Source organism: Urocitellus parryii, chromosome 7, assembly GCF_045843805.1.
Source record: "Urocitellus parryii isolate mUroPar1 chromosome 7, mUroPar1.hap1, whole genome shotgun sequence".
In the NCBI taxonomy this organism is placed as follows: Eukaryota; Metazoa; Chordata; class Mammalia; order Rodentia; family Sciuridae; genus Urocitellus; species Urocitellus parryii.
The window spans coordinates 90463629-90491398 of record NC_135537.1 but is presented as its reverse complement, the minus strand read 5'-3'; the positions used below and the strand labels follow the sequence as shown (position 1 = coordinate 90491398).

The following is a 27770-nucleotide window of genomic DNA, read 5'->3' as shown; positions in this document are numbered from 1 at the left end:
TAATTGTATGCATTTGTGGGTTACAATGTGAGGTTTCCATACCCATGTACATTGTGTGATGATGTGGAACATCCGAGTCAAAACCATAGTAACGCTGTATTTCTTTTCCCTTTTTTTTGGGGGGGGGTGACGTATCAGCAATTAAACTCAACCACAAAGCCATATTCCAAACCTATTTTGTATTTTATTTAGAGAAAGTGTCTCAGGGAGTTTTGGGCACCTTCCTGTTGATGAGACTGGCTTTGAAATCATGATCTTCCTGCCTCAGCCTCCCACGCTTCTGGGATTACAGGCATGTACCACTGTACCCAGCAGCAATGCCTGCATTTATATTAATTATTAATTTTATTTTTTTTAAAGCCAGGGATTGAACCCTGGGGCACTTAACCACAGAGCCACATATCCAGCCCTTTTAATGTTTTACTTTAAGAGAGGGTCCTGCTAAGTTGCTTATGGCCTCAAAAAATTCTGATGCTGGCTATGACCTTTGAATTCCTCCCAGCATGCTTTTTAAATGTTATTTGTAAAAGAGCTGTTTTTAAGCAAAACATGATGAAATAAATGAAGGAATGAAGGAAGGAAGAAAAAAGAAAGAAAAGAATAGATAAAGGCAAGCAAGCTTGTATCAAATGAAATAAAATACACAGAATCAAGACCACTATCTGTATGGCCAATTTCCATTTACTGAGAGTTGGGGTCTCATTGTTCACTCAATTCTGCTCTAAGGAGTGAACATTCAGATGCTGCATTCAACCCAAACTTGAGGAAGATATTGGAATCTTTTCATGCATGTCAGCTTAAACCTTTTTAATATCCAGATGTTCTCATTTTAGAAGATGAAGAGGCTGCCCACACTCTCCATGACCATCTGCAGGCACCAGCCTGGTCCCCTGAGGCCCTTTAATGCAATGAATCTGAAATACAGCCAGAACTGAGAAGTTGTGGACCAGTTCTCCTGTGGTGCCACCAACTCTGTTCCCCTAATATTCCAAGGTTGCTGTACATGACACAGGTGTGGGAGATGGTCACTGCCTCTTGAACCAAAGCTCTGGAGATTCTATGTTCTCTGAAATCAAAGGGATTATTTATTATTTTCAGATGCTCATCAGGAATGCACCAGTCCTGTGACAAGCTCCTGTAGCAGCCAGTGACAAAGCTCCATAGCAGTGGGAAATATTCCCACATGCCTGGAATCCAAGGTATGTTTAGGATGAAAATTTTGGGAAGGAAAGCACTTGTTTTCATGGAGACTGTATTGGCCATAGAGAAGAGGGGAGAGATTGCCCCAATCAGGGAAAGGTCTGGAAGTAGAGGGCAGTCCTAAGGAGTAGCCCTTGCTGCTTATGGATTGGGTAGTTCTCAGTCAGGAAGGTTCACAGAAGTCCCAGCTACAGGGACTGTGAAAAGTGCCCTCTGTGCTATGTCTGCTCATGGCCTCCTGCATAACACCTACAAAAATTCAACAGTACAAATCAACTATCCTCTCCACACTGAAAACGAACAATATGAAGAAGACATTTTAGAAAAATTCAACATACATTATTATTAAAAATAAAGAAATACATAAGAATATGCTTAGCCAATGACATCAAAGGCTTCTAAACCAAAAACTGCAAAATGCTGAATGAAAAAAATGACAATAACATAAACAAAGAAAGTCCAACCCCCACATGCATAGGCTGGAAAACCTAATTTTGTGTAGATAAAAATGGTATGCTAACTTATTTACACACTAAATGCCATCCCTATCAAAATCACTGGTTTGTAGGTTTTCCATTGGTGGGATCCAAACACCTGAGAAAACAACTTGGAAGAGCTCAGTTTCATTTTAGCTCATGGATTCAGAGTTTCTGTTTGTTGCTGGCTGATGCCATTGATCTGGGCCCTGGTGAGGGAGAGCATCATGGCAGAAGGTTGTGGCAGGAGAAAGGAAATCAGATCTGGCACCAGGAAGCAGATGGAGAGCCCTTCTGTTATGGATTGCATGTGAGGTGTCCTCCAAAAGTTCATGGAAGAGACAAGGTGAGAAGTTTCAGAGGAGAAGTGATGGGGTTCTGAAAGTCTTAACCAAATCAGTGATTAATCTCTTGTAGGGATTAACCGAGTGGTACCTGGATTGGTGGGTGTGGCTATTGTGGAAGGAATGGGGACATGGCTTTGAGGTGTATATTTGTATCTGGGGAGTAGAGTCTCTGCTTCCTGAACGTCATGTGCACTTCTTCCCTCTACCACACTCTCTGCCTTGATGTTCTGCCTCACCTCCAGCCCTGAGGAATGAAGCTGGCTGTTTATGGAGTAAGAATTCTGAACTGTGAGCCCTTAAATAAATTTCCCTCCCCTATAGTTGTTCTGGTTGGTCCTTTAATCACAGTGGCAGAAAAGCTGAGTAAAACACCTGCTCATCAGGGACAAAATGTAAACCCCAAAGGCACAACCCCAGTGACCTCCTTCCTTCAACCACACCATAACTGCTAATGTTACCACCCATTTAATCCGTTTCGGTGGATTAACCCACTCTTTGTGTTGCACCTCTCATGATATGATCATACCACCTCTGAACATTCTTGCATTGTCTCACACTTGAGCTTCTGGGGGACACCTGCTATCTAAACCATAAAAATGGTAACACTATTTTGGATGAAGTGGAAAAATTCACCTTAATTTTAATGGGGGAATCATCAGGGAACTTAATATCAAATGGATCTTGAAAAACACAAAACAGACTTGAATGTCTCAATGCTGTCTCCTTTCAAAATTTACTTCATGCCTCCTATCAACACTCTCTGGTACTGGATCAAAGGCACACATGTAATCCATGGGATACACAAAGGATTCCTGTCTGGACAACTTCATTTCATTGGGGGCAGCAAGCCCACAAATTAGGGGCAGACACTGTTAAAAAACATTGAGCAGGAAACTGAATATCCACATGGAAAAGAAGGAGGATGGACATTACCCCAAAACCTCCACAAAGATTGACTCCAAATTTATAATTTACCAAATCAATAAAACTTCACACAGAAAACCCAGAAGGAAGTTTCATGGCTTTCAACTTGTCAATGAGTTCTTGGATATGACATCAAAAGGGCAGGAGAGAAAAGAAAACATGATAAATAGATTCATCACAAACACAAACACACACACACACACACACACACAAACACACACACAATCCACATCTATGTGCACTGTGAACTGAGTAAAAAGGAAGCCAGAGACTGAGAGAAATAGCATAGATCTTAAAACATTAAGTGTTTTGATTACCTAGGATGTCAAAGACAAATCTTCAGTTTAAAATAGGTTTCAATGTGCAACATACCAGCACTGTAGCATACTCCTTTGTACTTTACAATGTTGTCATGCTGCAGAGATTTCAGGATTTCAATTTCCCTTTCAAAATCTCTGAGATGCTCCTCAGTACTGTGTTGGAGTTTTTTTACAGCCACCACTTCCCCAGTGTTGTCCTGTAGAGGATCATATCGGCACATCTCCACACTCCCAAAATTACCCTAAACAACACACTCCATTAAGATAGAAATCTCAAGCTTTTCAGACAAATTACTAATGAATTCTAATTATACAGGGGAAATCCTAGTAGCTGGAATTAGTAGACATATCTCTAAGCTAACATTAAGCAGATTGCAGAGCAAGAAAAGGAAATACTATCTCAACAAGTGGGTAGGAAACCTATATATTTAATTTTTTCAAAAGAAATTATATAGGCTAAAATGCAAACTATTTCAAAAAGGCATTTTTAAAAAGGATAAACATTAATTACTAATTAATTAATAATTTTAAGCCAAAGGACATGCCAGAGAGTTCTTATATTTCTGTAACTTTCAGAAAGAACTTCTTCAGAATGTATCCGTGATATCATTCTAAGTGATCTGGATGAAATAAGGGTCTGTTACAAACTGAATGCCTTTACTGTCTCAAAGTTTAAACCAGGAACCCTAATCCACAATGTGACTGTATTTGGAGATAAGGCCTTGTGAGGAAGTAATGAAATTTAAATGAAGTCATTAGAGTGGGTCCTAACGTAAATAGGTTAGTGCCCTAAAAAGAGCTGAAAGAAACACTAGAGCTTTCTATCCCATGGGAGGACACACTAAGCAGGTGCCTTTGAAAGCTAGCAAAAGACACTTCACCAGAAAACAAACTCTGTTGGAAGTTTTATCTTGGACTTTCTACCCTTCAGAAATGTGAGAAATAAAGTGTTGTTTAAACTACCCAATCCATATTATTCTGCTAAAGCAACCCAAGCACTAAATACAGAATCTTATCTATTTAAGAAAATAAATTTTTAACTTATGGGGATGTTCTTACATTTTTTTTAAAAGAGATCACCTTTAAGAAATTCATTCTCCTTTTACTTAGACTCAAGTTATTTATGTAGAATCTGTATGTCAACATATAAAATATAAAGAATATAATTTGTATATTAATCAAATCCATGTATTTTAAATATTACTGTATTCTTAAAGAATGTAGTTAGTTCTTGAGCTACAAGACTATATGAGTGACTAAATTTTTAGTTATATACTTGATGTCAATTTTTAAAAACCAAGACTATATGTAGGCTCAAAGTTAGATCTCTATTTTAGAGAAGGAGCCATGTGCTGCTGAGGAGAAAGTATATTCACTTGTTGATGGATGGAATATTCTATATATATGTCTGTTATGTCTAAATTATTTAGTTCTATAGTTTCTTTATATAGGTTTTGTTTGGAAGATCTGTCTAGTAGTGAGAGAGGTGTGTTAAAGTTGTCCAGTATTATTGTATTGTGGTCTATTTGATTCTTGAACTTGAGAAGGGTTTGTTAGATGTACACTGATGCTCCATTGGTTGGAACATAAATATTTATAATTGTTATGTCTTTCTGATATATACTTTCCTTAAGTAGAATGAAATGTCCTTCTTTGTCTCTTCTGATTAACTTTGGCTTGAAGTCCACTTTATCTGAAATGAGGATGAAAAACCCTGCTTGTTTTCACAATCCATATGAGTGATATGTTTTTTCCCATCCTTTCCCCTTCAGTCTGTGGATGTCTTTGCTCATGAAGTGAGTCTCTTGGAGACAGAATATTGTTGGGTCTTGCTTTTTAATCCAATCTGCCAGTCTCTGTCTTTTGATTAATGAATTTAGGCAGTTTACATTCAAGGTTATTATTGAGATATGATTTGTATTCCCAGTCATTTTGATTTATTTCTAGTTTTTAATTTGACTTAGTTTCTCCTTTGGTTAAATATTCCTTTAGTGTAGTCCCTCCCTTTGCTGGTTTTCATTTTTTTTCACTTCATCCTTATGGAATACTGTATTGAGAATTTTCTATAAGTAGAGATTTTTTAGTTGTAAATTCTTTTAATTTTTGTTTATTATGGAAGGTTTTAATTTCATCTTCAAATCTGAAGCTTAACTTGCTAGATATAAAATTTTTGGATGACATTCATTTTCTTTCAGAACTTGAAATATATTATTCCAGAACCTCCTATATCTGAGGGTCTGGGTTGAGGAATCAGTTGAGATCTGAATTGTTTTCCTCTTAAACATAATTTGATTTTTTTCCCTCACGGCCTTTAAGATTTTATACTTATTCTTTGGGTTAGTTATTCTCATTATAATGTGTCTTGGTGTAGGTCTGTTATAATTTTGTACATATAGACCATATTTTATGCCACAAAGCAACTCTTAGTATATACAAAAAAATGGAGATAATACCCTGCATTCTAACAGATTACAATGGGATGAAATTAGAAGTCAACAATAAAATAAAAAATAGAAGCTACTCCAACAAATGAAACTAAAAAATACACTATTGAATAACAAATGGATAGTAGAAGAAATCATGGATGAAATTTTAAAAAATTCTTAGAGTTAAATGACAACACCAGAACAACATATCAAAATCTCTGGGATACTATGAAGGCAGTACTAAGAGGCAAGTTTACTGCATTGAGCTCATTCACTAAAAGAATAAAAAGTCAACAAATAAATGATCTAACACTACATCTCAAAGCCCTGGAAAAAGAGGAACAAATCAATACCCAAAGCAGAAGGAGATAGAAAATAATTATGATCAGAGATAAAATTCAATGAAATTGAAACAAAAGAAATAATAATTGGGAAAAAATGACAAAACAAAAAGTTGGCTCTTTGAAAAAATAAATAAAAAGATAAACCCCTAACAATGCTAACAAAGAGAAAAAGAGAGAAAACTCAAATTACTAAAATACAAGAGGAAGAAGGAAATATCACAACATACACATCTGAAATTCAGAAGATAATTAGAAACTATTTTGAAAAATTATACTCCAATAAAATAGAAAATATCAAAGACATCAACAAATTTTTAGAGACATATGACCTACCCAAACTGAATGAGGAGGTCATACACAATTTAAGCAGATCAATTTCAAGTAATGAAACAGAAAACGCCATCAAAACCCTACCAACCAAAAAAAGCTCAGGATCAGACAAATTCTTATTTGACTTCTACAAGACCTTCAAAGAATTAATACTATTACTCCTCAAAGTATTCCATGAAATAGAAAGGAAGAAAAACCTTCCAAACTCATTCTATGAGGCGAATACACCCTCATACCAAAACCAGAAAAAGAAACATCAAGGAAAGATCAATATCCTTGATGAACATAGATGCAAAAATTCTCAATGAAATTCTGTCAAATCACATATAAAAACATTTTAAAAAGATAGTGCACCATGATCAAGTGTGGTTCTCCCCAGTGATGCAGGGTTGGTTCAACATATGGAAGTCAATGTTATACATCATATTAATAGACTTAAAAACAAAAATTATATGATCATCTCAATAGATGCAGAAGAAGTATTTGACAAAATACAGTATCCATTCACCTTCAAAACACTAGAAAAACGAGGGATAATAGGAACATACCTCAACATTGTAAAAGCTATATATGCTAAACCCAAGGGCAGCATCATTTTAAATGGAGGAAAATTGAAAGCATTCCCTCTAAAAACTGGAAAAAGACAAAGATGTTCTCTTTCTCCATTTCTATTCAACATCATGCTTGAAACTCTAGCCAGAGCAATTAGAAGAAAGAAATTAAAGGGATACAAATAGGTAAAGAAGAACTCAAACTATGACTATTTGCTGATGACATGACATGATTCGATATCTAGAAGATCCAAAAAGTTCCACCTGGAAACTTTTATTTATTTATTTTTTTAAGAGAGAGAGAATTTTTTAATATTTATTTTTCAGTTTTTGGCGGACACAACATCTTTGTATGTGGTGCTGAGGATCGAACCCGGGCCGCACGCATGCCAGGCGAGCACGCTACCGCTTGAGCCACATCCCCAGCCCCACCTGGAAACTTTTAAAACTAACAAATGAATTCAGCAAAGTAGAAGAATATAAAATTAATATCCATAAATCAAACATATCCCTGTATATCAACGATGAATCCACTGAAAGAGAAATAAGGAAAACTACCCCATTCACAATAGTTTAAAAAAATATCTGGGAATCAATCTAACAAAAAAGGTGAAAGACCTCTAAAGTGAAAACTACAGAACACTAAGGAAATAAATTGAAGAAAACCTTAGAAGATGAAAAAGACCTCCCATGATCCTGGATAGGCAAAATTAATATGGTCAAAATGACCATACTACCAAAAGCAGTATACAGATTTAGTGCAATTCTTATTAAAATCCAATGATATTCTTCATAGAAATAGAAAAAACAATCATAAAGTTCATTTGGGAAAATAACAGACCCAGGATAGCCAAAATAATCCTTAGCAAAAAAAAAAAAAAATGAAACAGGAGGCATTACAATACTAGACCTTAAACTATACAGCAGAGCTATAGTAACAAAACACGGTATGGTATTGGCAACAAAACAGACAAGTAGACCAATGGTACAGAATAGAAGACACAAAGAAAAACCCACATAAATACAGTTATCTCATACTAGACAAAGGTGACAAAAACATTCACTGGAGAAAAGATAGCTTATTCAGCAAATGGTGCTGGCAAAACTGGAAATCGATATGCAGCAAAATGAAATTAAACCTCTACCTCTCAGCCTGCACAAAAATCAACTCAAAGTAGATCAAAGACTTAGGCACTAGAACACAGACCCTGAACCTAACAGAAGAAAAAGTAGGCTCATATCTTCACCATGTTGACCTAGGATCTGACTTCCATAACAAGACCCCTAAAGCACAAGAAGTAAAACCAAGAATCAATAAATGGGATGAATTCAAACTAAAAAGCTTCTTCTCAGCAAGGAAACAATCATGTGAGGAGAGAGCCTACAGATTGGGAGAAAATCTTTACTACATGCACCTCAAATAAAGCACTAATCTCTAGGATATATAAAGAACTCAGAAAACCTAACACCAAAAAAACCAAATAACCCAATCAATAAATGGACTAAGGAACTGAACAGATACTTCAAAGAAGAAGAAATTCAATCAATAACAAATATATAAAAAAAGTTTCAACATCTCTAGCAATCAGAGAAACATAAATCAAAAATAAACTGAGATTTCATGTCTCTCTGGTCAGAATGGCAATTATCAGGAATACAGGCAACAATAAATGTTGGCGAGGATGTGGTGGAAAAGGTACACTCATACATTGCTGCTGGGACTGAAAATTGGTGCAACCACTATAGAAAGCAGTATGCAGATTCCTCAGAAAACGCAGAATGAAAGCACCATTTGACCCAGCTATCCCACTACTTGGTTTATACCCAAATGACTTAGAATCAACGTACTACAATAACACAGCCACCTCAATGCTTATGGCAGTTCAATGCACAATAACTAGATTATGGAACCAACCTAGGTGTCCCTCAATAGAAGAATGGATAAAGAAAATGTGGTACATAATGGAATATACTCAGCTTTAAAGAAGAGTGAAAGTATGGTATTTGCCAGTAAATGCTCAGAGTTGGAAAATATCATGCTAAGCAAAATAAGGCAATCCCACAAAACCAAAGGCCAAATGTTTTCTCTAATATGCGGATGCTAATTCACAATAAGGGGGTACTCTAGGGAAGAATACAGTTACCTTAGATTAAGTATAGGGGAGTGAAGGGAGGGGAAGGGAAGGAATATGGGGATAGGAGGAATAGTAGAATGAAACAGACATCATTACCTTATGTAATATATATATATTTACACACACACATATATATATGACTGCGTGACCAATCTGATTCTACTCAGATTCTACTTAGATGTATACTCAGAAAAATGATAAATTTTATTCCATCTATGTATATCAAAGTGCACAAATACATTCCACTGTCATGTATAACAAATTAAAACAAATTTTAATCTTTTTTTAAAGTTAGATCTCTAGTTACATAGTTTGAAAGGCCATAGAAAAGTGGTTAAAACCTGATGCTCTCCAGTCAGACAGACTGGAGCTAGAATCTTGGTGTATTATGTACTCCCTTTGTCACCTTAGACAATTCACTTACCTCTGTGAATATGTTTTTTCCTCTTTAAAATGGAAGATAATAAAATATCTACTTCATATTACCATTGTCAGAAATTATTCCAAAGGGTGCTTATAAAAATCAAAAGTGGGAAATGAGAATTTTATATCCTTTCCCCTTACTTAACAATGTTAAAAATTTATTTTCCAATAACATTATATATTCCTTGAAAATACTTATTTTCTTGATTTTTAATTATTGTACACTGTTAGGTAAATACACTAATTTTTAAAATTATAAACAATGTACACTAAGATAAGATTTTAAAGCACATTCATGTCATTGCAATGATACACTTATTCATAAATATCTGTGTACAACTTTACAGAGGATACTTAATAATTAGCTGTTCAAAAGATAGCAGCATTTCAAAGGCCCTTATATCTACTGCATCAGAAACTCTCTAGAAAAGTTTACTAAATTCTATTATGATGAACAGTGGGAAAGTGTTTATCCTATCTTTGCTAACACTGGCCACTATATTTTTTTCTATAGTTTGTCAATTTGAATGACAAAAAATCAGTCTTGCTGTTTTAATTTGGAACACCTCCATTTTCTTTTAGAAGAATAAGGGGAAGCCAAATGCAGAGGGTAAAGACAACAAGTAGAATAGAAAACCAGAAGGGAATGGAATGAAACCAAAGAAGAAACCATGTAAGGGAGAATAAAATAACCATCACTAAAAGAATCTTAAGTACCTAGTCTGGAAATTAGTTTCAAATGGAGATAAACATTTATATCTATTTTTTTTCTTATAGCATTTGAGAGATAGAAGCATAAATAAGAAAAAATCAGAACTGTATTCTCACTATACTAGGAAATAACAGGGAAAGTGAATCTGATAGTCAAGGGGAAGAGGGTGATATAACTGCAGATATATGTGAAAGTAATTTCAGTAGTCCACCCAGAAATCTACTCAATAAGGAAAGGAGTCAATTAAATCTAGAAGGTTGCTAACAGGCTTTAAGAGGAGGAGAGTGTCAGCTGGGCTTGATAGCACATGCTATAATCCCAATGACTTAAGAGACTGAGGCAAAAGGCAAAAGCCTCAGCAATTTAGCAACATCTTGTTTCAAATATTTAAAAAATGAAAAGGGCCTACGGTTTAGCTCAGTTTTAGAGCACCATTTTCAATCCATACCACTAAAAAAAAAAAAAAAAGAGGAAAGTGAGTGTCAAAGATATTAGCAATACCCATGCTATTTTTTAAGTGTAAATTGAGAAGAGTCAAAAGATACAAAGTAGAAGCATCTGTTGGTAATTAGAAGAGGAGACTTCAGGTTCTGAAATTCCATCAGCAAGGTTATTATAGGGGATTACAGAGTTCAAAGTACTCTCATCTAATACAGACACAGGGTAGAAAAGTTGAGAAGTTTTAAAAAGGCATTAGTTGGGCATTCATGCAGGAAGTAAAGTGAAGAAAATAATGAATACCCAAAATACTCAAGGATTGTGAAACAAAATATTAGCCAGTGATGGTAAGAAGGAAGAATAACAATCATATTCAGAAAAGACTAAGAGTTTTGCTGATAGTTTCAAAGTGGTAGTGGTAAGGTATACAGATCTCTAAATTCTAGATCTATACCACAGAGGGATAGACAATAAAAAGGATTTTTAAAAAGCTAGATTTAAATTAAGGCAAGAAGGTAAAGGATGTAAAGAACATATGCTAGGCATTAGTTTATTAGAATTCTTATGGCAGAAGAAAGGCTTCAAAATAGTTTCTTAGCTCTTTTTACAAGAGTATTAAATAAAAATACTTTCCTTGCTTTATTTATAGTATGCTTAAATGAATTTAAACTCAAATAGTTATGTAAAATTTTTAAATGTTTTTAGAAGAATTAAAATTATAATAACAAGGAATGCTATAAATTATGGCATAATACTTTAAAAATTAGGTTTCAAAGAGTAGTAATAAAAAATTTTGATAATAAGTGAAAAATAGCAAGTCAGAGAATTATATACATATAATGATTCTATTTGAAAGAAACTATTATGTGGGTACACAGAGATGAACAAAGAGAAAGCATTTTTATTTTCCAATTTCTCCAATAATAAGTACACATCATTTTCATAATTAGAAAAAATACTTTTAAAAAAGAAAAGAAACTTTATAATTCTGTCTGTTGATTCTTCTTGTTTGTTATTTACATCAGTGATGTTTTGATGTATTCTTTTTATGTCTATTTCTTAAGTACCAGTATGCATTGCTTGAATTCAAATCATATACATGGACTGTTTTACCTCAGTATCTGACTAACTTGTATGCTTATGTGTTAGGGCTAAAGGAACTTTCTTTTATAAATTAAAGAAAAAAGAAGCAAAGAAAAACAAGATCTAATAAACAATAAAAGAATACATGACTAGTAATTAAATTTTTTGGCAAAAAAAAAAAATAAATAAATGCTACAAGCTTCCAGAAAAGGGAAAATCAATGATAAGCTGGAGACATGCAGGAAAAACTTTATGGCATTGATGATAGTAACAGGCAATACCCATATAGCTTAGTATTTGAGGAAATTCCTATTTCCTAACTGGAAATAGAATATAAAAATTGGACATAGATAGAAATTTCTATTTCCTTTTTATTCAGGAACATACTTAGGATAAGACACTGAAAACAGTTTAAAAAGAAAAACAATCTAAAAGTTTAGTTGTTTAAAGAAGACAAAACAGATGGTGTGGGTGAGATACTACAAATTTTACTGCCAGATCTATCATAAAGGAAGCTTTGAAAAAACAAAGATTATAGCACTCTTCAAAAGTTTTTTTCTTTGTTTTCAATGGTTTTAGAAAGTTTCAATTTATCTTTAATGTTACTTACCTTATGATTAGAAAAATTGCAAACAATCACTAAAGTTCTGCCCTGATTTGAGATGAAAATCTATGTTTTTAAAGGAACAAACAGATGCTATAACATGTACATTTTCTAGTCTTTAACATTTATTTTCAAACCATGGCTGAAAACTTCAAGTGAAGTATGGATGACAGAACTATTTGAGAACCTCCTAATTCATACTTCCTAATTCATTTCTGCCTCTCAATTGGTCTTAATCATCAGCTATGAAAAATTCCATCAATATTTAACACAGACATGCCTGAATAACAGGGAAATACATAATTTTTATTACCTCTCTAATCAGGTAAATAAGAAAGGGAAAATTGTAATTATGTTTTAAGAAAGCTCAAATATCCATTACTTTTAGAAAATAATGAAAATCATCAGATTTTAAATTAAACTAAATAAGAGTAATCTGAATAAGTGAACAATAAGCCAAAAGGTACTTATCGAACTACTGGCGAGTAGCTTTATCAATGTAGTTACTTTTTCTAAGCAATTTCTCTATAATATATAGAAAAATGTGTCACATGTCTATGTATGGAATATGTGCCTAAATATTAATTCTCTTATAAAATATTTTAATTATAGAAATATACTTATATCCAACTGAGTTTGAATTATTAAAAATATTGAGATTGTTAATTACAAATATGAGATTGTAAGGAACATTTACAAAATGGAAATTTTCTAAAAACAGAAACATACCCTAATAATACCAGAAAATATTCCTAAAAATAATTTTATAATATTTTGATACAAACAGGTATATCACAATTTACTACAGGCCTGTTTCACTTAGGAATATTTTCTGGGTAATTCTAAACCAATTCTCACTAAGTACTAAATAATAACACAGTGTTGCATTCTTTTGCATAAATTTTTATTCTTTATTTTTGGGGCCTCATGCATCCTAGGCAAATACTCTACCACTGAACTACATCACTAGTCTTGCATCCTATTTTTTAAAAATATCATTCAAATTATGACCAAAAGTATGTAAGAGCCATCTATGTATGACCAAAAGTATGTAAGGGCCATGTTAATGGAATTTTATGTGAAAAGCAACTTGCATTAAGGAAGCTATGAACTATCTCAAAATTAAACAACAATCAAGCATATCACAAATATGTATAAAATAAGTAATGTTGACATTTGTTCCAATCACATCTTAAGAAAATCTTAGAAACTGTGATCAGCATGGAATTTAAAACGAATACATTCTTATCATACTTTCTTCCAAGGCTGTCTAGTTCCTAGTGTGCTCTTTAGATTGAAAAAGTTCTAATTCTAATAGCAACCATGATTTTTCACTTTAGATTATGGAATTTGAAATACTGAATTTTTTCCTAGAAAGTCAAAAAAGGTCTTTTGTTGTTGTTGCTATTGTTTTGTCTTCAGTTTTATTAAGGTAAAACTGGCAAATAAAAATTGTGTATATTTAAGTTATATAACATGATGATTAAATATATATGTATACATTGTGAAATGATTACTTTAATCAAGCTAATTGATATAGAAAGGGTCTTAATCATACAAATGTTCACATATTCATGTTCATATTAAGAAGAGGTATAAGAAGAAAATTAAAAAGCTAATTGAAAATATCACTTTCAACTGAGTACAATGAAATTTCACTAGATTTCTTCCCTTTACTTCAAATAAATTAAACTTTTATTTCTAAAACTTTCTTTGTACTCTACCAAAACAAAAATTTCTAAGAGAGATAATAATACCCATTAAAGGCTATATCTAGGGACTAGAGAAATTAAATTGTTCAGAATCATAGGTAAAATAATTTTAAGGCTCTCAGGATTTTGACACCAAAAATTATGATCAAATGTTCCAATGACTAGTGTTTATGGACATGAAAATATCTGAATACAACTAACAACAAATTGAGATGTATTCAACAATAAATCCATGAATAAGTCATACTGTATTAATTTCTGCCTTTTATATTAATCATTTATACTTTTGCCATGTGATCAAAATAAAACCTTTGAGTGGAAAAAATAATAATTTTATGTCTTAATGGCACAATATATGATTTGCCACAGAAAGACACTAGAAGATGCCAATATAACTGAAGCATATTTACACCCAAAAAAATAAAAATCAAAGAAGAAATGGACAGAAGAAATAGCATGGAATTAGAAGTAGGGAAACAAAGGCTCTCATCACATCTGCTACTATCTTGCTGTATAACCACTGGCCAATTATTTAACTTCTCTATACCTCAATTTTTCTTGTCAAAAAATAAAGAGATTTATTATTGTATCTAAGGAATCATTCCCCAAATTGTCCTAGAAAACACTTTCAATAAAATGACAATAAATAATTGAGAGGGACATTGAAAAGTCTTCCATGGTCTAATTAAGTTTAGACACACTACATACTACCAAGAAATTGATTCTAGTGACATATAATGAGGCTAAAGTCAGCTAGTTTGTTGGAGGACTCTAAGATATTTCTCAATGATCCTCACCTTCCAGTATTCATGTTCTTACATAAATCTCTTCCTTTAGCATGTGAACTAGATTTCTTGACTCACTTGTGAAGAAGAAAATATTGCAAGAGTGTGATGATGTGCTTTCTGATACTATGTTGTAAAAAGACCATGGCTCCCACCTTGGGTTCTGCTCTCAGCTGCTCTATTATGAAGCATCCCTGTGGAGAGGTCCTTGTAAAGAACCAAGAAATAAGATCTGAGGCTTTCAATGGCCATGTGACTGAGTTTGGAAGTAGTTCTTCCCCTAGTAGAGCCTTCAGATGAGACTGTGAGGCCTGATACCTTGAATAGCTAAATTGTTGCCAGGTTCCTGACTCACAGAAACTGGAGATAATAAATATTTGTCTGCAGCTGCTCTGCTTCAGGGTAATTTGTTATACAGCAATAAATAACCAATATACCCCAATACCTAGACTTGTATGTGTTTTTTTATTGCTATATCCCTTCAAATGTTCTCAAGAGTATTTTACAAATAAGGAACAAACAGAAAAAGTATTAATGTAGTTAAGTCAAGCAAGAGTCCCACAATCAAATAAATTTGGGAATTACTGCCCAATTTAATATCCTCTTGAAGATGTTCATTGCATATTACACAATAAAGGCTCTGAGAAGTTCTTCATTTCTTTCATTCAGTTATTTATTTCACAGAACATGTCAGACAACTAAGCCTTTATTCTAAAAACACCCCTTAAAATATTTATGTAAAGTGAACTTTAGAGACTCTTAAAAGCCTTTTTTATTCTCACATAAAATGCTATACTCTATTTGAAAAACTTAAGATACCTTGCCAAGTTGCTGTAGAAATTTCAAATGTCTCTCTTCAACTTGTGTAGGGTCTCTGTCTTCAAATGCACCAGAAAACCCTAGGGCACCAATCCTCATGTTTGGTAGCATGTCATTTTCTGTTAATAGTTCATAATCTGGAGAAATACAGAAAAATACCATCTAAAGTTGGCAAATCCATTCTCTGCATTGAACTGATACACATTCAAGCTGACAAAATAATAAGAGTGAATTAGAAATACTAAATGATATAAGAAAATGTAAATGGTTAGATTATCTTAATAGAGCCTTTACTTATTACTCATATCTGATTCACTTTCAAGAAAAATTTTACAAAGAATGAATGATAATTTTACAAAGAATGAATGATTATTTTACAAAATAGGTAATTTTAATATTTAAAAAATAAGGTATATATTCTGATTTTTGTGGTGAGAATGGTGAGTAGGACTGAAGCAGGAAGTACCCATGGGGAAAATACATGTGTATTTAGCTCAATATTTTAAAGCAGATAATAACAACCAAAACCAAATTCACTTCATGTTTAGAAAATCAATCATTAATAAAATATACAGAAACCAGTTGAAAACCTAAAGAACTAGTATTTAAAAAAAAGCAATGTAGTCAAATAAATATTTGTACCCAAATAAACATGCTTCTCATTACCTGGCAAACTAAAATTAAGTTGGAGTCTAATACTCCCATGTTGTGGGCATGTAATAAATTCTGTTTCTTTTTCCTTTTCAAATGAGCAAACAAACAAAAAAATGAAGTTACTGAAGAATAAAAGGCATTTTTTAAAATAAAAGACTACCCAATCAAGGAGATCAAAATATGTATAAAGCATGAGAAATCATATAAATTAAGAATGCCTAGAAGATATCATAAAACTTTTTGATAGGGATTGCAGAATTAATAAAGTTTATTAAATACAGCAAAGAAAGATAGTGATCCGTATGATGACTTAATCAATACATACCTGGAGTAAATAAACTGTTAAGATCTCATATAATGGCTCTGAAAGAAGGCCTAAAATCTGGTTCATAATCCATGCAATTATTTATAAGGTTTGCTAATTCTGTCCACTTTGGTTCAGGAAGCTGATGCCTATCTTCATAAAACTGTAGCTTCTACAATTAAAAAACAAAATGCTGAAAATAAATTGTATAATGATATACAACATTCTTATTAAAATTAATGTCTTAAGAAATATCAAATTATCTGAAAGAAACATGAAGGATCATTCTAGAGTCAGTCTGTATCAACTTACTCTTTGAGAATCTAGAGCATTCAGAGGCTTATCTCCTCCACTGCAGATTTCCCATAAAGTGGTGCCAAAACTCCACTTGTCTGTTGCCAAATTTAGATTTTTAGGATTTTCAATGCATTCAGGTGGTACCCACGGTTTTCTCTCCTGAAGAACTTTTAAATGATAGGGACAAAGTATAATAGTTAATAATCCCCAGAAATAAACCAGTGTTTTACATGCAAATAGTTTTCAAATTTATTTGAATAATTGAGTCTTATTTTGTTGGAGGGGGAATACTCATGCTCACAGTTGCATAAGCTTGGAAAGTACATTTGAGATAATCTAATTCAATATTGCAGCTTTTACAATGACAATATTGAGATGAACAAAAACTGACTAATTTGTCAAAAAGTTACACAATTTGTTAGCAGAATGGACAGCATCAAAATCCTATACAAGGAATTCCTTATCACTTAAACTTCTTTGCTTTAAACCTTAGCATCTCAAATGGCATACTGCTTTCTCTATCTCTTCCCATTAGTTCACCTTTCAAAAAATTTTTTTTTAAAAAACTACAAAATTTGCCCTAAATACTTCCTGATATTTAAAATTTTTCTTTATAATGTGAAAATAGTAAATGTGTTGTTAAATGACTGAAAGTGCTTAATGATTTATTAGCAGTGGCCATCCTGACTTTCAGATAAACAAGGATCAACAGACATTTACCATAACATGAAGTGAATGACTAAATTATACTAAAATATTCTAGGTATTGATAAATTGTTTTCTGCTCGGATCATGGAAGTTCCAAAGTAAAGTTTCTGTGGTCCATGACTGCAACAGAAAGATGATATTTAAAGAAAGAAGAAGCAATATAATTCTATCCTCTGATATTCTAGCACAGCTAGACGAATAGATTGTATATACATAATAATACACTATTATATCTTTCAGTATATTTTGGTAAAGCAATGTCAATATTTTTGCTGTATAATCAAGATTAAAGAGGACATCAATTCCCCTCCTCTTCATCATATGAATATATTTTTTCTCTCTTTATCTCCCATGGGAAAGGGTAAAACATCCTTGAGTGCCAGATCTAAGACCCTATAAGATTTTCTGCCCTATAGTATTATTATTGTCTGTTATTGTCTATACTATTATTGCTGTCTTCACTTTTGGATAAGCCATCAAGTTTAAGTACTATTGGATCAAGTAAGATACTGTACATCAATTCCAAAAAAATTGATCATTTTAGATTCTAAATTAGAACATTTCATTAGAAAATTTAGCTAAGATAATGAAATACAATTATAATATTATTTGGACACTACCACGGCCAAAAAAAAAAAAAATCTCTCAACTCTTTGAAACTTTTACTATTAACTTACTGTGTAAACAGAAGATTAACAGGCACACAAAAAAAGGCTTTTTTAAGAAGAGTTATTAAATGTCAGAATTAGCCAAATAATTAAATGAGATCTCAAGCTGGATAATATCTCTTTTCAAACAAAAAGTTTTTTAAAAGTAACCAGAGAAAGGGAAATTTTAAACATTTACCCTGGCTCAAAGAATAATATTAGAAAATTTCAAATTAAAATGAAATAAAATCTCATTTTCCATAAAATAATTATGGACCAAAATTCCATAACATAATTAGAGACTAAAACTGTTTTTTTAAAAATTATCTCACAGTCCACAGTGGCATGCTTATCATGAAGAAGAAATGGACAAAGACAAGATTGTAACTGTAACTTAACTGAAACTGTTAAAAGGGATAGCTTAATATTGTTATTTAATCAATGTTAAATGCAATCCCTATTGAACTTACTGTCCTTTGGTAAAACTGTAATACTAATGCCAGGATCACTAAGTTTGATGAAAGGAGGATTTCCTGTTTTCCTGTCTTCTTCTCTGATAAGCAGAATATTTTTGGCACATACATTCCCATGAACAAGGGATTTTTCTTCCTATTAAAGTTAAAAGGACATACATTGAAATATCAATCCACAAGTATTTGAGCATTTAATTTGGTCCAGACCCCAAAGTAGATTTAAAGAAGAAAGAAAGATATGTAAGATAGCATAATAAATATTAACGTGGTAGCATGCTTTGAGACAGTAAAAGTTTTTATGACAGTACAGTTTTCATTTGCACTTTACATAACACAGTAATTTATACCCAGGATGAATAAATAAAAGCTACCCAGTATTACTTCACTTTCCAAAGCTGAGATTCTAAACAGTATATATTTCTAGATGGGAGGAAGTATTGTTTTCAGTTCAACAATAGGACATAGGTACATTCTGAGGGGTCTGAAAACTGGGTTGACTCTCTAATATTCTGCTTCTCTGTCAACACTGCTTTCTACTGGACATAAGGTTCAACTGTCCCCAAACACTGTAACAAGGTATTTTCTGCTATCCACAGCAACACAACATATTTCAGCATAATTTTTGGTTAAATTTTCTAACCCAACTGACACACTACAGATTGTCCAACAGTAGTTCTATGAGACCAATGGGATGAAAAAACTGTTTCTTTCCAAAGGCATTTTATTTAAAATGTATATATAAAATAATCCCTTTCATCACCTAACACAGATTTTTTTAATGACACAGCATCTTACAAATTTATTTCTTTTTGCCAGATCAACATAATTTTACAGTGCTTCATAAAATAAAACAATAAGTTGTGATAAAAAATGCTAATTACTTACTAGAAAATGCATGGCCCATGCCAACTGTTTAGCCACTTCAAGTTTCCATAATATATCTATAGAATTTTTATTCTTTTTCAGATATGTATCTAGTGATCCATATTTTACAAACTCCTGAACCAGAATATCTGCATTAAAATATAGGTAATAATAATAGGGCTCAAGTATAAACATAATTAAAAATGTATGTTTTAAACTTTTATAAATATATTTATAGTTATCTTTGGATATCATAGATAAATTAAAACTAAGCAAAATTCATTAATATAAATGAAATATAATGAATATAGAGAATTTTTAGTTTTTAGTTTATTCACAAGAGTAAGATATAGCAATATAAACAATTATATATATAATATTTTAAATAATCACATGTAATATATATTATACAATATTATATATGCTATTACTCTAGTACAGATAAAGACTATTTCTGATATCAATATCTAATAATTCCAGTCAGTTCCATTAATAATTCAGTCTTATTTATATACTTTGTCTTTATGATTCTAAATAAGGAATTATTTGGAATTATTTGAAAGGGCCAATTGTTTCAATGTTGTACTGAACCAGCCAAAATCTGTATTGCCATGGTATACATAAAAGGTTGTAAGATGTTTGTTTACAATAATATTCTATTGTTTAGTCATTGTAACAAAAGGTGTATTAACTGTCTTCTGCATTTTAACTTCATTCATTGGGTTCCTTTTCAACAAGGCATAACTGCACAGTCCTAAAATGTTTTCTGGTTCAACAATATTTAATACCTACTAAATTATAGTTTATACTGATACCTAACTGTAATCATGAAATTGAATTTTCTATATAAGCAAGAATGGATTCTCTGGGAGAGGCATGACACTAGCATAAGAAAGCAAATGGTTTTACTTACTCTCGTCTCCACAGACACATACTCCATAATTTAAAACCAAATGCTTATGAGAAAGCTGGCTCATCATGCTTGCTGCTTCAAAGAAAGACTGGGGAAAGAAAAATAACAAGACATGCAAAAAATTATTGTGTGACTTTTATTCGTTAGTATCCATAGTTCAGAAAGATACTCTCTGCCATTAAAGAAATGCACTTTCTCCTATACTCAGCAGGCTACAGTGTGTTTTGGTACCCTTATATGGACTTGCAACTGACATCAACCTTAATTTTCATGGTGAGGAAACCCTTAAGTAAGTCTGGAATACGGAGATAGCAATGAAATAAAGCAATAGTGGTAAAGAGTACTATGAACAATGCAAGTCAAACAGGCTTAGACCTAGAACTCCTGGAATACAGAGAGACACCAGACATGTGATATGGAACTAAAGTAGGAGGATGTAAACTTTAAACAATGGTTCCTAAATAATTAAGAATGGTCTCTGTGCAAATAAATAACACCTATCTCAGGATACTGGTATAGTATTGATATCACTCAAACAACCAAACTTTGACAAGAATTTCTAATTCTATGAAACCCATAAGGCTCTGGAGAGCCAAGTTTAAAAGCCACTAATTCAGGATATGAAGAGATGTAATAATACCCATAACACAATGCTAAAAGTAATTAATTTGGAAATCAGCTATTATTTTAATAATTCCTATAATTTTCAATAGCCCCATCAGAATGCATTCTCAGAAAATTCCTTGACACACTTTTTAAAATTACAATTTTGAAAATCTGTATACATAAATCTTGTGTGCATATGAAATCACATCTCTACATAGTATAAACTACATGAACTGCCCAAAGAACATACATACCTCTGAATAATTTCTATGTGCTTTATCCAGAACTTTTAAAAGAACTTCCGTTTCATGCAGTTGACCATAGTCTCCTACTTCTCTTCTTATACCTTTAAAAATTTTTGTAAAAGTGCCTTGACCAAGGCTTTCATTCTTTAAAAGAAAAAAGAGATTAAAAAAATTACTAAAATGAAGAAAGATGTGGGAAATAGGAAATATAACCAATGATGAAGACAAAAAATACAAGGCCATTGTAAATATTTCCTTTAAAAACTAAACCTAGATTTGAGATTCTAAATTAATTCTTTTATTCTTCTTTAAAAGTAATTAAAGACAGAAAACAAGGATTAATTTATAAAGTACATTTTGGTTCTAGCCTTTTAAAAAATCTTCTGCATTGGCTGTAATTATCACTTTTTAGAGTCAAGGTTTACCTACATTTATAGATGAGACTCTTTTTCTGTTTGCCTTTCCTACTAATGCAAGAAAAAAGTAAATCAGTATGGTCTGGGAAGGCAGAATATCTGACTTGTTCCTTATCATTAAGTAGCTATTTGACTTTATATGGACTATTTTCTCTCTTTGTGCTGCACTTGTCTTGGTTTCTTCATCTGAGGAATAAGGAAAATAACAATCTTTCCCATAGAATTTTTTTAACAATAAGTGAATGAATACATGAAAGCACTATGGTACAGACCATGACACATAATAAATTCACATTAAATAATAGCTACAAGTAGTAATAACAATACCAGTATTTCTTGTGTATCTTCATTGACTATTGAAAGCCTACACTCTGAAGCAGGATTATCGGTGTCTATATCCAAGCTCTACTCCTTATTAGTTCTGTAATGTTAGTTAAATTTCTTGGCCATGAGATATCATGCCTTTACAGTCTGGGTAATTCTACCATCTCTTCATGGAATTTTAACATCACTTAGTCTTCAAATTTCCCTTCCCTTAATTTCTTTTTCATTTCTTTCTATTTGCTGCACCCTGGATAATTTCTTCAGGTCTATCTTTTAATTCAATAATACTCTTCAGTTATGAGTTATCTGCTTTCTGATCTGTCCATTTCATTTAAATGTCAATGAACATATATTTGATTTCTGTGTCTCCCTCCAACCAGAGTTCTTTATCCTTTAAAATAATGTCTTATTAAACTGGGCACAGTGGCATACACCTATAATCCCTGTGACTCAGAAGGCTTAGGCAGGGAGATTGCAAGTTCAAACCAGCCTCAATAATGTAGGGAGGCCCTAAGTAACTTAGTGAGACAATGTCTCAAAATAGAAAATTAAAAAATGGCTAGAGATGTGGCTCAATGGCTAAACTGATGGATTAGCTTAACCCATGGATTCAATCTCCAGTACCAAATAGTAGTAGTAGTAGTAACAACAACAGAAACAATAATGTCTTATTTTAAGTTGTTTTCATTTTCCCATGTTTTCCACTCCTTTGTTTATCTTTAAATACACGTTTTGCAGATCATACTAGTAGCATAAACTAAAATTCAAAAGCTTATGACTTAAGTTCTTAGAAGAGTCTCTTTTTCCTAAGAGCCCAATTAAAATAGACAATGTTCCTTTTCCTCTCCTTTTGCAAGTGGGTCAATCTTTCTTTTTCCATATATATTTTTTGAATTGAGGATAAATATTCTTGAGGGATATGACTCAGAGATGGTCTCACTTTTAACTCCTATCCTTGCACAGGCCTAACAAATGGCCCTGTTCTTTGTACTGCTTTGAATTTTAAACTCCATGATAAATGAAACTAATCTCCATTCTCCCAACACCAACAGACAGTCAACAGACAGTCAAATCATCAGCTCTTATATACTGTTTTGCTTTCAGTTATTTCCTTATTTTTAATCCCTTGAATTTCCTTTAATTTCTTGAGAACTTGAGATTTAAGATATGTCTTTTATAGATTTTTAAATTTTTATGATTTGTAGAGGAATATTTTTAAATTTCTGGAAAAAAGGCTTTCATTCTTAAAATAATTAATTTTGCTAATTTCTCACATAAGATTGGTATATTCTTTATAAGAAATAAAAATATTTAAATTGCAAGTAAATTTTAACAATATGGTTTGTAACAAAATAGTTCCAAATGTCACATGAATATACGTAGGATAGTAAATCAAGAAAATAGTTATTGTTTTAACACTTGTTTTTTTTTTTGAGGTGCTGGGGATTGAACCCAGGGCCTTGTGCATGTGAGGCAAGCACTCTACCAACTGAGGTATATCCCCAGCCCACTGTTATTGTTTCAAGAGGATAAAAAAGACAATAATAAGTATCTAATGACTTACGAATATTAAATCTTCATTTCTGATTTTGTGAAACACCATTTGGTTCACATTATTATGCAATGTTGGTGAGGTTGGTACATCAGAAATGCCATTGGTTCTGAAGACCAGAAGATTTGATTTATCTAGGAGAAAAACAATAAAAATATATTTTTGTATATATATATATATATATATATATATATATATGTGTGTGTGTGTGTGTGTGTGTGTTTATAACTATATATATCATCAAAACACACTGAAAATACGAATTGCTCCAAAGATGAATAAAATGAAATGTGTTCTATATGTAAAAAAGTCTTAATAACTCATTATTGTTAATCTTTTTTCCTAGAAAATTACTTTAGGGATCTATTCATTGAACTTTTAAGTACTCTTACTAATTATTTCATACATTCAAAATCATAATCTCTTCCTTAACAAATATAATTTTTTCAGCATTTCAATAATTTTAATAAGACTTCTTAACTCAATAAATTACCAATCTATTTTTTAAATATAGAAAGTAAAATCCTAAAAGCATGTTTAAGTTTATATTTCAAAACACCTGAGAATTTGGTAGTGAGAACTTCCAGTTCAATAAGTAAGCAACTGATTTATACCAAGTAATTATTATCTTTAAAATGTCATTTTTACAAACACAGAAATTCAAGTCACTTATATACAACTCAAACCAAACTATACAATCCTATTTGATGATGTTTGCATGATAAAATGAGACAAATTTAATTTGGTTTTGGACTACTGCTTTAATATTTCTTTTGAAATCCATGTATTTAAGTTACATCCCACCACAGACACAATGCAAGACCAGTAATTTTTTTTAAATAACTAGAAAATTACCTTTTGGCTTTGGGGGACAGCATTTAGTAAACTGGAAAATTATATTGTCTGAGCGAACAGTTTCCATCTGGTAGCAATTCAAAAGATCTTTAAGATTACTGAGATTCTTCTTAGTTCCACTGAGATTATATTCTCTATTTTCATTTTTAGTAATCAAACAGTGTTTATATTCAATGACACTTTCTTGCTACAAAGTTTAATTATAAAGACAGGGAGGAAAAAATCACAATAAACATCATAGTGATTATTCTGTCAAAAAAAATCACAAAACAATCAACAGAATATTCAGACATTTGAACTGTGAATCCTAAAATAAGTGCTGGTATAGTGATATAATCAAGAATTTCCTCAAAAAAAGCATAATTATAATGTCATATAGCCTTTTACTAAAAGTAAAAAAAATTAATAGTAATTTATTAGATGAACCATTTACAAAACATCTACCAGACTCTCAATTTCAATTTCAAATGTTTCCTATTCCAAAAGACCTTTCTTAAAAATTGCAATCCTTTTTGTTATTGTCTATATTTGTCAATGCTAGATAATTACTAAGTTCAATGTTGTATTTTTTGTTATTTTTAATTTTTTTACTTTCAAAAGATAAGTTTCTCAAATATAGGGTTATATTGTATGTTCCCTAATGCCTATCATTCACATTGTAGTGGGCACATGTAGTAAATTATATATACATTTTGAATTTATAACTCAGTGTAATGAATTGTTAAATGTATAATAAAAAGATACTCTAAAATTAGAATATATTATCAACTTTATACAATAGTAAATGATGAGAGGAAACATCCAACCCTTTGTAACTACAATGTTCTAATTTTTAAAAAAGAAAAATTAAAAAATGGTAAATGATGGAGTAATCTACTTTCTATACTGATAATTAATCCATTCTCTACTTTTACTAAATATAAGATGGTTGCTTTTATAAAAATTTTATTACCTTACTTTCTCTATTTGTAAAAAGTAAAGTGTATCTAGATGTTGTTATAAAGGCTCTCAGAGTTTAAACAATGAAATTGCCTTATAAATGATATTATCTTTTAAGATAATTTCAGGTACTAAGTAAATCTTAAATAAGGTTGCAAATTATCTATATTAACAATGAGGTTTCACTGCAGTTTTTCACTTAAAACAAATTACAAATCATTATTCTTAAAATTGGAAAATCACTAGTTAAAAGTGCTATGATGATTCTATTTCTTTATTATTGTTCTGTTTTGCTCTAATTAGTAACTGCTGCTAGTAAACAACAAATTTACTTCTAATTTATTTTATTCTACCTGGGAGGGTACAGATTTCCATTTTTGTGAAGAGACCACCAGAAATCTGATGAAATGCCATTTGACACAGTGATAACACCCAAACATCAAACAACAAAAAAAGAAATGCCAAATAAAACCATAGAAGAACATTGTATATCATTTTATACTTTAATGAAAACACTAGGAATTATATATTTATTTATGCAGAATTCCTGAGGTAAATGACACATTATCATGACAGTTATATCCAGAGCTGTAAATCTGCATATTAAAAATAAATACTGTATGGTAGATAAATATGAAGAGGAAAGCACATGGACTAAACAACATGCTACTATTAATAAATGTGATATACTAACCTCAACGGCAAAAGTCAGAAAATACTTATTAAAGTCCTTAGGACTACATCGAAGTACATACAGCCCAGTCTGATTACCTGCTTTTTTCAGTTTACTGATGGCAAAATCCATTCTAAAGGTAAAGAAGAAAGAATTTGAAGGCTAGAAAGCACCATGACGTTATGATCAAATGTTATCCAAAAATTCAGAAATAAAAATCTAAAACCCTCAGAATTTTTAGAAGACTTCTCTACTTTAAACGTTTACAATAATCTTTCAAGAAAAAAATTAAAGTACCAAGCTATTTTACAATAAGTTCAAAATAATTCAAGGCAATTATATTACTTTAAAAACACAGAAAAGATATTATGAGATAAAAATCACAAAAAATTTCACTCAAATATTTTGCCTCTGATCATGGATTTAATATTTGAAAAATCATACTCACTCTCATAAGATTTCATTCAACTATGCAGACAACATATCAGAAATACTCCTCATGTCTCTTGTATCATAATTTAAGTTACTAATACCAACAATTATGTGCACTACTTTAACATTTAGTACAATATCAAAGTCTAACAGAAGGCTTGTGAGTAGCTGGAGACTAATGAGTTTTAAATTTTTCTACATTTTTGAAGCTACACATCTTAAAAGAAAAGCAAAATATAATCTGCATGAAAGCAAGAACCATTTCTATTTCAGGTGTCACCATATTTCTCATGCACAGACCAGTGCTTACATTTAGTAGGTACTCAGTAAACATTCTATAAATAAATAATGGAGATAAGGGTCAGGGAAAGGATGACTGAAAGGAGTTTTTACACTGTTGAACATATAAATTACAAAGATAAATTTCAAGAAGTTCAACCTTGTAGTAACAACTATATTTATTACTAAGTAAACACTGAGCACAGCAGCAAGTCTTAAATATTATTCAAGATACATTTTCTCAAACATTTAGGTGTAGTTAGTTAAGTTCAAGACACATACTCAGAATACCAAATCTTTTTTTGTATTCAGGTTCTTCAAATATGATACCAATCATAAAAAACACCCTATCTGAAAAAAAACTAGAACTTACATTAAATAAATTTTATACATCACAGCTAGCTTTACCCAGTGTTAAAGCCAGGTTCTATAATTGTGTAGGTCGATATAGAAGTTATTAGCCATACATAGGTATTTAAATGTAAAGAAATTAAAATTGAATTAAATATAAAATTCAATTTATCAGTTGCAGTAGCCACATTTAAAATGCTAAATAGCCACATATACCTAGTGCCTACTGGATTAAATATCCTATACAAAGAATATTTTCATCACTGATGAAAGTTCTATTGCACAGTCATAATCTAGAAATATATACATCTTGCACTTGAGGCATTGTTGCATTATTCAAAAATAGTAACAATTTTCAAATTTTGACTTGTGGTTCCTTTGCAGTATTTCAAAATTAGTGTAATATAAATTGGAAGTGTTCTTTAAAAAAGAACATCTATGAGTTAACTAAGTATGCAAAAACAACTAAATGTTAAACTTGTATAACAAGTTGTGAGTATTGTAGATTGGGACACAGATGGTAAACTATGTCCAAAATAATTGTTATGTAATCTGACTTATGCAAACAGACTTTATGTCAAAAAAGAAAACATAAATTATAATAATATT

At 31.6% G+C, this 27770-nt stretch overlaps 1 protein-coding gene across 1 annotated transcript in view; it reads right to left on the bottom strand.

Annotated features, from left to right (window-relative positions):
- The window catches only part of LOC144256032 (tyrosine-protein kinase JAK2-like), a 75272-nt gene that overhangs the window by 32653 nt on the left and 14849 nt on the right, over nt 1-27770 (bottom strand). The window contains 11 exon segments of the mRNA XM_077801204.1: nt 3320-3509; nt 15630-15766; nt 16609-16759; nt 16900-17051; nt 18710-18848; nt 19598-19725; nt 20490-20577; nt 21350-21484; nt 23645-23766; nt 24488-24674; nt 26121-26232. Coding sequence (XP_077657330.1) covers nt 3320-3509; nt 15630-15766; nt 16609-16759; nt 16900-17051; nt 18710-18848; nt 19598-19725; nt 20490-20577; nt 21350-21484; nt 23645-23766; nt 24488-24674; nt 26121-26232 — 1541 coding nt within the window.